The 16389-nt window shown below is 28.5% G+C and overlaps 1 protein-coding gene across 1 annotated transcript; it reads left to right on the plus strand.

Annotated features, from left to right (window-relative positions):
• The first annotated feature begins 6656 nt into the window (after positions 1-6656).
• Positions 6657-7999, plus strand: LOC123894779. Its single transcript, XM_045944851.1, has 3 exons — positions 6657-6813; positions 6990-7340; positions 7442-7999. Exons 1-3 carry the CDS (start codon positions 6739-6741, stop codon positions 7688-7690), a joined length of 675 nt encoding a protein of 224 aa, XP_045800807.1. The 5' UTR covers positions 6657-6738; the 3' UTR covers positions 7691-7999.
• Positions 8000-16389: the final 8390 nt, after the last annotated feature.

Raw genomic sequence — 16389 nt, forward strand, 5'->3', positions numbered from 1 at the left:
TGTAATATACTTATTTTTTAAAGAAATAAAAAATAAAAAATAGTAATTGCAAGAATTGGTGCATACAAAAATAATTACTAAGTAATCACAAGAAACGTTTATTATACATGCAAGGAATAATGAGATCTAACAGTGTGATCGAAGGGAATTGGATCGAAATAATTACTCGTAATGTGTACAGTAAATTTGAGCTTAACCAATTTCTATGATTAAAATCACACTTCACACCTTAGTGTCCCTCTCTCACTTTGCGATTTAAAGAAATGTCACCTAGTTGTTTTTCATGATTAAAATTGAAAGGTAAGTCATTAATAAACATCATTAAGAGTAGTGCTAGGGTCACACCCTCTAACACACTCTTTTAACACACACCAAACACAATCTGCCATGTCATTCCATTTTAATTTCCCTTTACTTGTTAACCGGTAGAACAAGTTGCTCAACAACAAAAACTTTTTTTTTTTTTTTGAAAAATAATAATAATAATAAACTGCAAATTGTCGGTTCTTCTTCTTTACATGGTTCCATGGCTTCTTCCCTTTTGATTTGTCCATGGCTCTTTGACTCTTTCTGATTTGTATTGTGCAAGCTCATCGTCTTTTTCGCAAGGTTCAACTTAACCCATCGCGTTTTTGTTACCGCCATCGTATCGTCATTTTGTAAGCTCCGATGACCATCAATGTCTTGGTCGAGAGTTCCTGTAGTCATTTGATGAGATGGGTTCTGTATTTGTAGCAATATTTTTCAGATCTAGTTACAGATTCATCATAACTTGCATGTTTTGGAAAGTAATCTCATGTTTCAGTCAATAATGGAAATGGCAGAGAAGAAAGGAATTGAGGAGTGTATGCACAAAATCTAAACAAGGAATAATACTTTCGATCTGAATGCAACAAGTTGCATCACTTTGTGTTCCATTTGATTCAATTTTGCTGAACATGAGAGAACATGAACAGTCATCGTTGAAGAAGATGAAGTTAAAATCAAAATTAAAAATTAAAAAAAAAAATAGATGGTGTCCAAAATGAACAGGTAACCGGTAAAAGGAAATTAAAATGGGATGATATGGCTAATTGTGATTGGTGTGTGTTAAAGGGGTGTGTTAAAGAGTGTGTTAAAGAGTGTTAAAGGGTGTGTCAAATTTTTGTTTAAATCATCTACATGGCTTATAGATTTGCATGTGCAGACAACTTTGGGAGGTACTACGTGAAAGTTTAAGAAGAAATTAACTCAAAATCTAACAAAAAGTTCTAAAAAAATTAACTCAAAATTTAATTAAAAGGGTGAACTTATGTTGACTTCAATAACATAAGGGACAAATTTGAAACTTTTTAAATATAAGAGACTAAATTGAAACCTAAAATAAACATAAGCGACTAAATAGCCTAAAAAAATAATCAAATGTGTTTGCAATTATAATACATTTAAGAATCAATTATTAATTAAAATAATAATTTACACAAACAAAATAGTATTGTATTTTTATCATTCTAACTAGGTACATACCCGTGCATACGCACGGGACGCGCCTTCGGCGCGTTATATTGCGTCAGTACGTTAGGTCGTAAGGGTTCAACGGCGCGTTGCACGCGCCTTCGGCGCGTTGCGAAAGAAATAAAATTTTATGATAAATAGAATAATCAATTGATTTAAAAGATTGCCTTATAATTAATTGACACAATGTATATTTTAGACAATAGTTAAAAAATAAAAACTTAACATCAAATTCATTACATCATTATATCGGAAGATAAATAACTTAAGAAATAACATAATACTTAGTCTAAATTATGGAAAACTGACAAACATTCAAGCTTATGTGTTTGAATTCAAAACTTATTCTATCTCCCAATTTAATATTGTTGTCAAAACAGAAATTTTTCCATCCTCTGGCAATCTTGACATTCTCTGAAGGATTGTTCGGATATTTCAAGTGAACTATTGAAATATCTTTGTTTGGTACATTCAGAATCAGCTTTTGAAAATTGTATCGCCTTACATAATCGCTAAATTCAGAAGGTAATGTCTACAAAAAGTAAGATTATTTATCAGAATAAGACAGTATAAATAACATTGCAGTTGAAGAATAAATGAAACAAATAAACATTAGCTTGAATTACAACTTACAAATTGAGTCTTTGTAGCATTGTTCAGGTCACAAAGAGTCATTTCAAAAACATATGATTCAGTCAGTTGCCCGGAAACTGTATAAGCACCGAAAACTTGAATGTAAACATTATCAGTACACTGATTTATGTTATTTTCAGTATGTGAAATGTTCTCATCATTTATAGATGATCCCTGACCATCATAATTGTCATAGGTTTTTGCAATTTCATCAAGAAATTTTCCATATTCTGCTTCCAGTTCATCAATTTTAATATCACTATATAAAAAAAAATTGTTGTAAACCGTATCAGGTCATCAATTATGAAATTAATATAAGTTTAATTATCAATATGACATTGAAAAATTTGAAGCATAATGAAATCTGGATAAATCAAATTGATATGAAATAGAATCGAGGAGTAAACAATATCAGTAAAAGAAATGATCTAATATGTTTTCCAATTAGGGTTCATAATATTATGTTAATTCCCAGGAGTAATATGAAAAAAAATTGGATGAATTCGTTTAAAAAATAAGTTGATTTAATAAGAAAGCAAAGGAAAATCGAAGTATACCTGTTATCTGATGAATCCATTTGTCTCCTATATGATGATTTACAAAATCAGTAAAGAAAAATAAAGAAAATTAATATTAATAATCAAAGAAACATGATTGTTGAAGGATTAATTAATTCATAATAATGGTAAGTTGAAGTATAAAAATGGTTTATTAAGGAAGAAGCGAAAACAAAAATTGCAAATCCTATGAAAAAATCGTATTAAGCAAGAAGGAGGAAGAAAACCTCAGCTGATGGAGGTGCGAAACTCGTTTTTCCTGATGGAGCTTGTGCAGCAGCCGTTTTTCCTTATGCAATGGTAACATGGAAGTGGAGTTGGTAATTTGAGGTTTTAATTGGGCCAAATGGGTCTCATAATTGGGCCAAAAAAAGATGTAAAAAATAAAAAAATAAGGAGGGTTTATTTAATATGAAAATATGGACTATACCCAAGAATATCACTACAAAATATATGTCCTATGTTGTAGAATAAATAAAGTGTAATTATAATTTTAAAATCGATTAAACTAAATATTATTTCCGTGTTGCCGAAAGTTTTTGTAAAATTTGAAATCGTATGTCGAAAAGTTATTTATTTATTGCTGAATATTTAATTAGAAATTAGGAGAGGTGTATCATTTTTTCATATGTTGAATTTGCACATGTAAATTTGGAATAATGGGAAAAAATGTATTATCGAATTGAAATAATTTTGTTATATAAACCAAAGATGAAACGCATTCTATTATTACAAATGAATGCAAATAGATTAAATATGTTTTTGATCTACATGAGAATTTATAAATTCAATTATCCTATGAAAGTGTTATTCAATTTTTGTTTTATTGACTTGTATCAAGATAAACCAACAAAACTAATAAGTAGTTGGCAAAAATTTTGAATAATTTTATTGTTTTGAAGAGGAGGGTTACGTGTCTAATTTTTTGTAAGTTATGGCAAAGAATAGTTACAAATTGATATGCTAATATATCATACATTCACAAAACATTGGTTATCATACAACATATCATGATATTACCCAATTAGAGTACACATTCATATAACGTAATAAGTTTCAAAATGAAATTAGAGATTGGAAATACATAATTTACATATTGATCAAAAAGTTTGATGATTTATAAAATGCAGTACAACAAAAGCATAAATTGTTATTTATCCTCATGATGTCACTTTAATTGCGACGTTGAATAGTAACAAAGAGTTGAAATGTATCCGGAAATAGCTCAAATATCAAGGTGTCACCGGGTCTTGGCCTTTGAGTAAGCATATAAGCAAACCAGCCGTCGCCAATAAATGCTCCCATATTCTGTGATCTGGTCGAAGTATGAATAGGGCATCGATAATGAAAATCTATATCTTCCGATATCAAGTCAACAAAGGTTGCTTGTGAAAGTACACCTCTTGAAAGAGCATTTGGAAAGTGCTGTTATATTCAAAGTACTTTATAAGACTTAGTAGGAAGTTATTTTCAATAATCATGATTTAATAACAATAAACAATAAATAAATTCTAGGCATTACCAGTACTTGGTTTTTTGAAAGTTTTGCCATTGATGTGGTAACTATTTTATTCCATTCAATTGGTTCTTCATCAGCATCTACAGCCTGTTGATTGTTTGGATTTATGACATCATTTTGAGGCTCATCAGCATCCTCAACTTCTTCAACATTGTCCTTCAAATAAACAGTATGTATCAGAATATTTATTTTGCAAACAGATTTAAATTGGTAACGAATTTAAATGAAATATTACGAATGTACATTACCAAGATTATGGTTCCCTCATCAGATTCATCATCAGTTAAGCCTTCTTCAAAAACTTCAGTGGATGCATGTGATTGATCATCAAATGATTCAATGAAAGTCAATGAAAACTGATTGTTTGTAACTGTATACTCTAGATGCACTTTTGTTGGTCTTTCCAATCCAAATGTATAGCAAACATCATTTCCAAACATAACTTTATCAGTGTCTTTGAATTGAAAATGCACAGGTACTGATTTATCGTTCCACACAATCCAACCATAGTTAAGTCGATTCAATTCCCTTTCCCATTGTTGATAGAAGTCAATTGGGATGTGAATGTTGCTCTAAATTTGAAAAAATATTAGTTATGAATATAATTTTTTTCCATAACATCAACGAATATAAAAACAGTTTATAAAGAATTGCAATGTACCTCAGATGGATTGATGATAGTTTCGAATAATGTTGGCCGATTACTATTATCGATAGTTCCAATCACCGTCATTTGGAACTCATTTTTACTAATTTTATAATCCATAATCACTTTAGTTGGTTTTTGGAAACCAAACTTTTCAGCTACCATACGCTCACAATATATGAAACCTTCCTCATCGGTCAAACATAAATGTATTACTGATGATTTATCATTTGTAGTTATCTTGGCATGTTGGTTTCTGAGGAGTTCATGTTTCCATTCCTCAAAGAAACTTCTTGGTATTTCAATTTTGTCCTAAAGATTAAAGGATTGATGATTTTTAAATGATTGTTTAAATACATACTTCAAAATATCAAAACTAAAGTATATAAATTGAATCGTATACCTCATCAGGACAAATGATTGTTTCAAATTTGTTGTTCCTTTGGTTATCAGTTCTGATATAAGTAATTTTTCATCGTTAGTTCAAATGGTTTGACAGCAAGATATATTCAACTATAATTAATCGAAAACATAAGATACAATTTTTATAAAATTAATACAACATATGGATCAGTTGAGAATGAGGACTATATTTTTGAAGATTTTCATATAGAACATATAAAAACAAATGCTTTAAAACATATTTGATTGAAAAAGACCACAAATTTCGAAGTATTTGAAGCATGCAATTGAATATTATGATCCGTTGGAAAGGTAAATTAGTTGAAGAAGTTGAGCTTTTTACCTGCTTGAAGATGGTTCCATTGCAGATCTGGATGGTTGATGAATTGTCAAAAGCAATTTTACCAGATGGAATGGCAGCAGGCGAAGGAAGACAGATTTTGTTTGGATACAGAGGAAGATAACTCAGTCTTGTATATGTTAATGGTAAAGTTAGAAAGTTAGAATGATTGAGAAGTATAGATTTTGCCAATAAGTGATTGGTCCCACAATATTGTCTCAATACTTATATACTTTATTCGATAGCTATTTTTGTTTTATATATAAAAAAGTTTAGTTTTTACGGTTATGGAAGTATGGATGAATATATATTTTCAACAATATATAAAAAGGATAGGGGACATAAGTTAGATTTTGGCAGGCACTAAATGCATTTGTTTGGATTGCTAGTTATATGATAGTCTAAATATATTGATTTTACGATTGTATTTATAAAGTATACGTCTAACTATTTTTTTGGACATAAGTTGGACACAGACAGGCCGAGAAAGCACGTGTGTGGCTCTCCAATATTTATAGAGTCTGTTAATATTTTATATAGTTAGTCAATTTCAATTACATTCCTATATTATAGTACAAAATAAAAGACGGTTCTTTTATATTTTAAAAGTTATTAAACCAAATATTATATCCGTCTAGGCTGAAATTTTTGTATAATTTGAAATGGCGTGTTGATTAATAACGGTGAGTCCAAATTTGTATAACTTGATAATAATAAGAATACTAAAAATATAGTTGGTATATTTATAGAATGTATTAAGATTTAATATAGTCGGTGTATAAAAGTTACATTCTTATATTAATATGTATATGATACACGAACTAAACATGTTTGATAGTAATATTTTTTTGTATCTATTAGTTTTAAAATTGCTAAAATTAATATGTATTTACAATCAACAATTATCAACTGTGTCAATAAAATTGGGAAGGAGAAAATATCAATTATTTTGAGTTTGATATAACAAATAGTGGTAGTTGGGTAGGATAAGATTTTGGATAATGTAATCTAATATTATATTTGTTTTTTAATTGATTCTTTTTGATGTAAAAGCTTAAAATACTATTGAGTTGAGACTAACATAGTTCGGTTCACAGGCTTTGCTCACCAAATAGTTTCCATTGGGCTTGTGTTCTTGCAAAATTTAATGGAGACATACTATTGTGATTACATCGATGTCAAACCTCTTGGAAGCTTTACAACCATCTTCTTTGCAAAGCAGGTAATACGAATTTTTGGGTTTTTTTCATGAACTTGTGATTTCATTTGTTCATAAATTTTGAACATAATCTTTTCATATATGTTAAAACTGAAATTATGTTTTGAATTGATCTATTGATAATTTTTCGAACACAATCTTGTTGATAAATATGCATTTATTGTTGAAAATTGAAATAGAAATTTGGAGAGGTCGATCCAAATTTCATTCGTCAATTTGGAGATGAACTTCCTTCACAGTGGAAAATAATGGATTATCGATTTGAACATCATGTTGTTACATACAACAAAGATGAAGTCCATCCTCTTGTTACAGATGGATGGAAAGATATGAGGGATGTGTTTGATTTACATCAGAATGAAGTGATCGAATTCGCCTATCATGGTCAAGGACTTTTTGGTATTATGGCTTCAAGAAGATTTGAAAGTGAAGATCAAATTCCAGATTATCACAGTCGATCTGTTAGTCGTGGTAATTCTGTGAGGTTTCAAGTTGAACTTACGCGTGATAATATGAGCAATCCGTACCTGGTGAGTATTCTATAATAGATGTAATTTTCATGAGTTTCAAACATTGATATGATGATAGTTGTTTTGAATATTTACTGATGATGTTTTTAATTATAAAACAGAGCATATGGAATGCTTTTGAGATTTATGTCAGAAACTCAAACTTGAATGTGATAACTGCTTGTTGTGACAATGGAACAAAGACTGAAATGCAATTTGCAAAGCAAGACAATCCTTTTTGGATGACAGCCTTAGGTCCCGGTTGGTTTGGTTTTTGTCGCAAAAATGGGTTTCGTGCTGGTGATCAACTATGCTTTAATTTTTCGCTTGTTAACTGTGGTAATAATGTTGTGCGTGTTTTTAAAATTTGAGGTGAGAAAGTTGATTATGTTGGATGCTGCTTGTTGTTGAAAAAAGGGAGCTTGCAAATATGATTTGATGTAGGCTTTTGATTATGGTATTTAAGTTAATTTGGTATTAATGTTTGCTATTTTAGGTTAAGAAGATTTTAATGATTGAAGGTGTTGGCTGCAGAGTAAAATGTAGGTTATCTAAGTGTAATTTGGTTTGACTTTGTGGTAATTATGTGTAGGGTTGATGTTTATCCTTTATTTTCGTTGTTGATGTTGATTGTAGTTTATGATTGTTAATCAATGAAACTGTTTCCTGGTTTTTTTTAATGTTAGTATATTTAAATTAAATAATATGAGTACATGTATACAAAGTTTAAAGTGGGTGTTTAGTTATATCAAATAAATATGTCAAGCTCAAAGTTGAAAAAATTAGATGAATTGTTTATTAAAACATAAAAAAACATAAAAATAAAAAATACAAATAACATTAGAAAATATGTGATTTCCTTAAACCAATATCGATAGTTATTATATATTTGTAATAATGAGGACGTTGCCTTTGACGTGGTGTTTGGCTATTTATTGTATAAGTAATCATCGGATAATGCTATTGAATTCGCAAAAAGGATAAAATAGCTTTTCAGTTATGATGTTGAATGTATCTGTAAAAAAATTCAATTTAGTTATGAATTGAGTTATGAACTTTCAAATTCATTTAAATTAATATTGAAGGTAGTTAAAAATAGTTCAAACGAACTATCATTTTTGTTAATTGAAATGAAATTATGGATATAAGCGCATATATTTTGCGTTTATAAGTTTGTCCATTTTCTCAAATAATCATACAGAATGAATGTTCATCATGGTAAATAAATGGAAGTTTCTCATTTGAGGTTAATTCGTACTAATTTATATTTATTGGCCAATCAAAGTATATGTGGTTAGGGGTGCTAAAATCGAAACAAATCTAAATAATAACTGAAAATTGATCCAAAATAACTGAAAACTGCAAAAAATCAAAGTTTTTTGGATATGTTTGGATATTCTATTGTGAAAACCACTGGATCTGATTGGATTTCGGATTCATTTCGAATATAATTGCTTATTGTCATTTTAAAATTTAAATTTTCATTATATTATATATTACATCAAGCTTAATATTTATTTTCTCAAAAATTTAAAACTATTATTTGTTAAAAAAATTCCAATTTATAATGTGGATATCTCCTAAAAATTACTATTCATTTGCAAGCTTAATATTTATATTTATTAAAAAAAATCACAATTTATAATGTGAATATCCAAAAACCGATCCAAATTAAATTGCATAATGTTGGATTGGATCGGATTTCTTTATTTGTTATTGAAAACCGAACTAAATTGCAAATAAATTTCATTTTGGATCGGATGAGATTTTACTTAAAAATCGATCTAAATCGAATCGCGAGGACCCTTATATGCGCGGTTGATATATTGAAATTTAACTTCATATAAGTTATAGAAATTAATTTTAAATTCCTAGCTTTTGTACATATTTAGATACGGAAAAAAGTAACTCTCTGAATATCTACAACCAAAATTATGGTGTTTAATAGATAAAATCGCATAAAGGAAAAAAATAATAAAAAACAAACATAAGATTTTGTTTGAAGAAACAAAAATCAAACATAATTGGGTAGATGATTCAAACATAAATGGGTAGATGTACGGGGTAAAACAATTTTTTAGGAGTTGATTGAATAATTGGAGGGAATTTTTTTGATCCAATTTGATTGTCACACAAATAATATATTATAATACAATAAAAGGCTTCATCAATTTGAGCCATAAATTTGGGCCAAAGACAAAGTTGGCCCATGACAAACTCTATATCCAACCTTCTAAACCCACATCCAATTTCTTTCGTTTCAACATAACAATACGGCTAGGTTTGACTAAGGTGATTTAGCAAACAGTTTCCATTTGAAGGCAAACAAAATTCCAGATGTTTCCAAACAAATTTCATGTGAATCATTCAAAGTTTTGTTGATGTAGATCAGGTAATTTTAAATTTTTATCTGCAAAAAATATTCCATTATCTTATGAAAAATTTTGTAACTACATGATTATCAGATTTTACATGCTTAATATAGCTATAATCATATTAATCTATATCAGTAATACCAGTATCTATATCAGGAATTAACTTCTGGATGATTTAAATGGGTAGGATTATCTACGCAATACCCCAATTAACAATTTGGGAATATTGATATGGTTTTTGAGAAATATGATATTTCTGTCAATTGCAAAACAAAATTATCATAAATTATAGATGGGAATATTGTCAAGATTTCAGCTTGATAATCCATTACATATGATCTACTGTAATTCAGACTAAAATAACTTTAAATAAAACTCCGGCAAAATATAATAGTTGTAATATTACAAAGCAAAGGATATGAAGTTCAACATTCAGCTTACACATATTATAGTAGATGACATTTGTTCTGACTAAGTCTTAGTACACATATACATTAGGTAAATAATTAGAAGTTCAGATTCAACATGATCAACACAAAAGATATCATATGATAATAAATAGGCTTTTGGAATAAAGTCACAGAGCAACAAAGATTATCGGTCCTAGTTCTGATGCATATTCCGACGTATAATCCTCACATTAAGCTCATCTGTTTCTGGAAAAAAGACAAACCTCAAAGTATCTCCAGCCCTTGGTCTGTGAAGGCGAACGTAATCATACCATCCTTTACCAATGTGCTTCTCATATTTGCCAGTTTTCAGCGATCTTTCTGAAGTATAAATTTGGCACTCAGCTTCAAAAAGTGTGTCATCCGATATTAGCTGAATCTTGTTCACATTGGCAAGGACACCTCTGGAAATTGGATTTGGAAAATGCTGCAATAATAATACAAAAATTATCACATTTACTGACTTTGAACTTAAATCTATATGATTAAATTCCATATTTTTCATAGGTTAAAAAATAAGCAATAATGAAGGCACGATAAGCCTAAATCGTATGAATCCAAAAAACAAATAGAATAGTTGGCAATCAAACTATATATCTCAGGGTATATAAACATATTATTATTTATTGTGCAAACAGGTAAAATGTCTCAATGGCATCACATTTGAAATGTAAATCGAATGAAGTATTAAAGAATTTCAATGGTATGAAATATTACCATCACTTGTTTCTTTGAAAGATTAGCCAAAGCCTTTGTCACTGTTGTATACCATGTAACTGTGACCTGTTCACCTTCTTCTTGAACATGATCTTCTCCATTATCCTCTTCCTCCGCTTCTTCCTGAAAAAATATATATTCGTACCAGACCATTATTTTTTATCTGAAATATTGATAATTTGAAATGCAAGATCAATGAAAAGCATTACCATGACTTGAGGTGCTGCATCCTCAACCACACTTATAAAGGCCATATGAAAATCATTGTTTTTAATTTTGTAGTCAAGAAGAACCTTTATTGGTTTTTCAAGTCCAAAAACTTCGGAAACATTGTTGCCATTCATATAGAAATTGGTATCATCCTTTTCAAATGTTACATGTGCCCAATGATGACCTGCTACAATCCTACCATACTTTAGTCGATGAATCTCTCTTTTCCAAAGTTCATGAAACTCAGTTGGAATTAAGATTTTTGACTGAAATTAAAGTTAAAATCCATGATTAGACAATCTGCATAATGTGAATGTGTTACTGAAATCAAAGTGAATATAATGGCATGGTTTACCTTAAAAGGACTGATAATTGTTTCAAATGTTGTCGGCCTATCAGGAATCTCCATCGTCTCAATGTATGTCATTGCGAATTCATTACGATGGATTTTATAATCGAAAAGCACTCTGGTAGGGTGCTGAAAACCAAACTTCTTAGCCACAACTTGGCCATAGAACATGAAGCAAATATCTTCATTCAAACTAAGATAAATCTTAACTGATTCAGAATTACTGCTAATTGTCCCTTCCTTTTCCTTTTGTTTGTTCAATTCGTATTTCCAATCATTGAAGAAACTAATTGGAATGTCAATTGGTCCCTAATATTGAAAAACATTATATATTTTAAAACTTGACAAACAAATTGATTCATATAACATAAAAATTAATGTCTGATAATCATCAGTGACAGAATCATTCCTAATAATGTGGGGGGTAAATTTGTTGTATAACATATAAAAATATACGAAAATAATAGTATCTACAATAGATAATATAAGTAATTAACGACTGGCGTACCTCCGCCGGATAAATAACACTTTCGAAAGTGCTTATTCTTTCATTTGGATTTCTTGGTGTAGTGCTAAAAAATAGCAAAAATTACAAAAAAAAAAAAAAAAGATTAAAAGTCAGTCTATAAAGCAGTAAATTTGGTGATGGAAAAACAATTCAAATAAACACCTATTAGTAAAATATTCAGATATATTCAAATTGAACAATTTATCTTACAAAAGAATCAGATGTTTAATATTTCAACTTATATATGACATATATGCTACGATTTTCGTAAAACTCAAGAACAATGACCAATGGAAGTCTTAATTTGTATGAATTTAGTAGGTTATCAATTTAAATAATAAACTGGAAAACATGATGATTTAAAAACGTTATTAAGCATGCATGATCAAATACATAAAAGGAACAAAGGATTCAAACTTGAGAAAGTACAAATTGATTACCATTTTGAAGAAGATGCCATTTGAATCTGAACGGTTTTGGTTTGATAGGCAATAAGGTTTTGACGGATCTAATGGCTGGGGAGAAGGTTCTTGCGTTATGATAGTTAAATGTTGAAAAGGAAAGTGCTTTTTGGCTTTTATCTCATAAAGTTAAAGAAGAATATGGAAAGTATTCCTTTTGTTGGGAAAAGACAACGGTTTGTGATTTGGTATAAGCAATAAAGAACTCTTTAGAAAGATTTTGTGACTGTTCATGTGGTATAATACTCAATACACGGATATATATGTCGTTTTCAATTAATTAGGACCACAATTCTTGGAATGTTTATTTGGTCATATAAATATTAAATGTTGAATAATACTCTCTCCGTCTCAAAATATAAGCAAAAATTTGTCAATAACACTTGATGTATTTTCTTTTAAATTTATACCAGATATATTTACTTTTGTTTATCTCATTTTGTTTATATTTTGGGACGGATTATTAGTTGGTATCAAGAAACTTGGCTGAAGTGGAGTTATGCGGTGGAAAACATTATTGGTATTTATGGACGGTGTAAAATAATTTTACACCGTCGGTGCATTTAAAGTAAATCCTTCTTGAAAAGACACGGAGATATGGCTGTTAGCGATTCGGTTTGGATCGGTTTTGAGGTAAAAACTCATCCGATAAAAAAATAAATTCATTTGCGGTTTGGTTCGGTTTTGGATGACAAATAAGAAAAATCCGATCCAATATTAGGTGGTGTAATTTGGATCGGTTTTTGGATATCCAAATTATAAATTGTAATTTTTTTTAATAAATATAAATATTACAAAAATCGCTAAAAAGTAATAGTTTGACATTTTTGACAAAATAAATATCAAGTTTGACAACAAAATATAACATATAATATATTCAAGATTAATATTTTGGAATGACAATTACCAATTATATTTGAAAATTATAAAAATTTAAAAAAAAAAGAATAAATTAAACAATCATATAGTATTAAAAAAATTTAAAATAAAAAAAGAGAGGTTAATGCAATATATATATATATATATATATATATATATATATATATATATATATACTAATAAAAAGATAAATTAATATTAAAATATATGTATGTGATTTGGTTCGGTTTGGGATCAATTTTCGGTTTTTGTTTGGATTGATTTGGATTTGAGCACCCCTACACGGAGATGTAGTTCCTAAAATTTTTATTACTCCCACGAATATGGGAATCATATTTTCATTACATAATAAAGATGTCAAATATAAGGTCATTCTAAAAATTTATGTAGTATATATAATTGTCAGACACATATTTTTTAATTACTACATATGATGTACCGCCATTTTATCCTATTTTTTATAAAATAATTTTATACCAATGATATATATTAGTTAAATTTTAATTAAACATATAATGCATTACATTTTAGAAAATTAATAAACTCAACAATAATAGTATTTAAAAAAACCAAATATTTTTCATAAATATATTCATAACATTTTAGAAATACTGAATAAAGATATATGCCATAATAAATTACATATTATTGACGATAATAATATTTGTATACATAAATGCATTACAATTAAAATCTAATATATTTCCTTCAACAATGTTATTGAGTTTACACCATTTTTTCCATCCTTTTGTAAAGGTAAACTCAACACCATTTTCATCATTTTTTGTGAATTTGCACGTGACATTTTCATGATGAGGACCGCATAGGATGAATTCTCTATAATCTGATAATGATAGGTGGTATCCAAAATCATGAGGTAGAACCTAAAGATTGACAAAATTGATTTGTTAGTATATATATACTGACAAATCATGACTATTAAATGATATAATACTTAAAAGAATATAATTTATGAACTAACCAATTTAGAAGAATTCAGATGAGATTCTTTTATCACAAGTAGGAAAGAACGATAATCATCAAGATTTGTACTCAAACTATGATATTGAGGAAAAGAAGATGGGCACTCATTTTGTTCAAACTCACAAACGATCATAAGAAAAGTATCTTGACCATAGTAGTGAAATGTAAGGCTTTGATTTCCATTCCATTTATAATAATTTCTAATTCTTGGCCAACCATATGTTATTAGTGGTTTGGTAATTGACATATTGAACTCTACTTGGTGAGGAATTCCATCTCCATCATACAATTTCCATTGAGCACCCAATTGCTTAGAATATTTTCTAATAAAAAAAGGATCTAATTCGCCGAAAGTCTGCAAGTAAGTGACTAATATTAAGTTTTATAGTATGCAATATACAAAAAGAAAGAAAAATATTTTTTCAAACCTCATTAGGAAGATGGACTGCTTCAAACATTGCCAGAGGACTTCCATGAATTATTGGAGGCCATTTTGATGCCATTGATTATGAATGAACAAAAGTAAGTCAAGCTTTGTTAAATGAATGTATTTATAGATAAAAAATAATGAGTATTTTATTAAAGAATCTGTCTTTGTACTACATGTAATACTTTTGGATTTATTTAGTAATAATTTGATATTTAATCGAATATAATTATCATATTATTTGGCGCCAAAATATAACGTAAGCTTAATTCATAGGCTGTTTTTGAGTTTAATTTAACGTAAAATTATTATATTTCTCCTAATTTATATTAGAGTAATTTATAGGCTCAATGGAATATATTGATACTGTTTAAATTCTTAAGATTGATAATATAGGAGAAATATTAAAAGAAAAAGATAAAAATTTAATTAAAATTTTGAACAAATAAGGAAATATAAACCATAGAAACAATATGTGTTACTTACGAAGGTAATATATCATAGAAAAATACAAATTTAACGTAAAAGACTTCATAGATAATAATTCCATTAATTAAAAATGATAATACAAAACATCATAATAAAAGAAAGTAAAGAAGAAAAAAAATACACAAATTATTTGATTGCCAAATTCAACGAAAATTTGGCAAATAAGTAGTGCTTTTAATTGATAAAGAGAACCAATAGAACATAGCAAATAACAAAGATCATGCATTGGTAATTTCTGGTAGCTTCCACATGTGGCATCGATCGTGTGGATCGTTAATCGCAAACTTAAAACGAATTGTATCATCAGCTTTGAAAGGAATTTCTTGACATAGGTCTTTCCAGGTATTTCCCAATTTTGTTGTGACGGGATTGGTAGAATGAACAACCCTCATATGTTCTTTGTGGGGATAATTGCCGCATATGGTAATAAATTTGAAATTTTTATCCATCAAGAAACTTGCAAAGTCCATAGGTAAAATCTTAAAAACAATAAGGAAAAGAGTTAATATATATTGTAATTAAACTTATTAAATATGAAATAAATATATAAAAGTAAATTGATACGAAATATAAAAACAATAAGAAATTTAATTTAATTGACAATACCAAATTTTTGTTCTTCACACTTTCAGTAGTCAATAGAATGTCAAAAAACACAGTTTCATGTGGTATTATACTACGACTGTGAAATGGCAAAATATCAGTTTCAACAATAGGTTCCTTAAAAGATTTGATTCCAAAACAGCTTCCACCATAATAATCTAGTTCAAGTTCAATGTTATTCGGCAATCCATGAAGTTCTATTAATTCTTTCCAGCCATTAAAGATTATAGGATTATCATAGCTTTTATTGTACTTAAGTACGGTCCAACCATTGTCTGAATTGAATACGAACCACATATTGTCTAACTTATTATAATATTCGACAATGAAAGTTGGATCTATTTCTCCGTAACCCTGTGAAACACAAATGAAATGTTTTAATTAGTAAAATAGACTACCATAACAAAGTAAAAAAAAAAAGAATTAATTAAAAAAGTAAAAAATATTACCAGATTAGAAAGTCTTACAACTCTGCAAGTTGTAATTGGTTTTGATTGTAGCATTTCAGCAATACTCATATTGTTAATAATTATAAGTGTTAAATATATGTAATAGACACAGCCACACACATGTATTTATACATATAGATGCAAAATAGAAGGCATAGTTCTACAATAAT

Source organism: Trifolium pratense, linkage group LG7 (genome assembly GCF_020283565.1).
Source record: "Trifolium pratense cultivar HEN17-A07 linkage group LG7, ARS_RC_1.1, whole genome shotgun sequence".
In the NCBI taxonomy this organism is placed as follows: domain Eukaryota; kingdom Viridiplantae; phylum Streptophyta; class Magnoliopsida; order Fabales; family Fabaceae; genus Trifolium; species Trifolium pratense.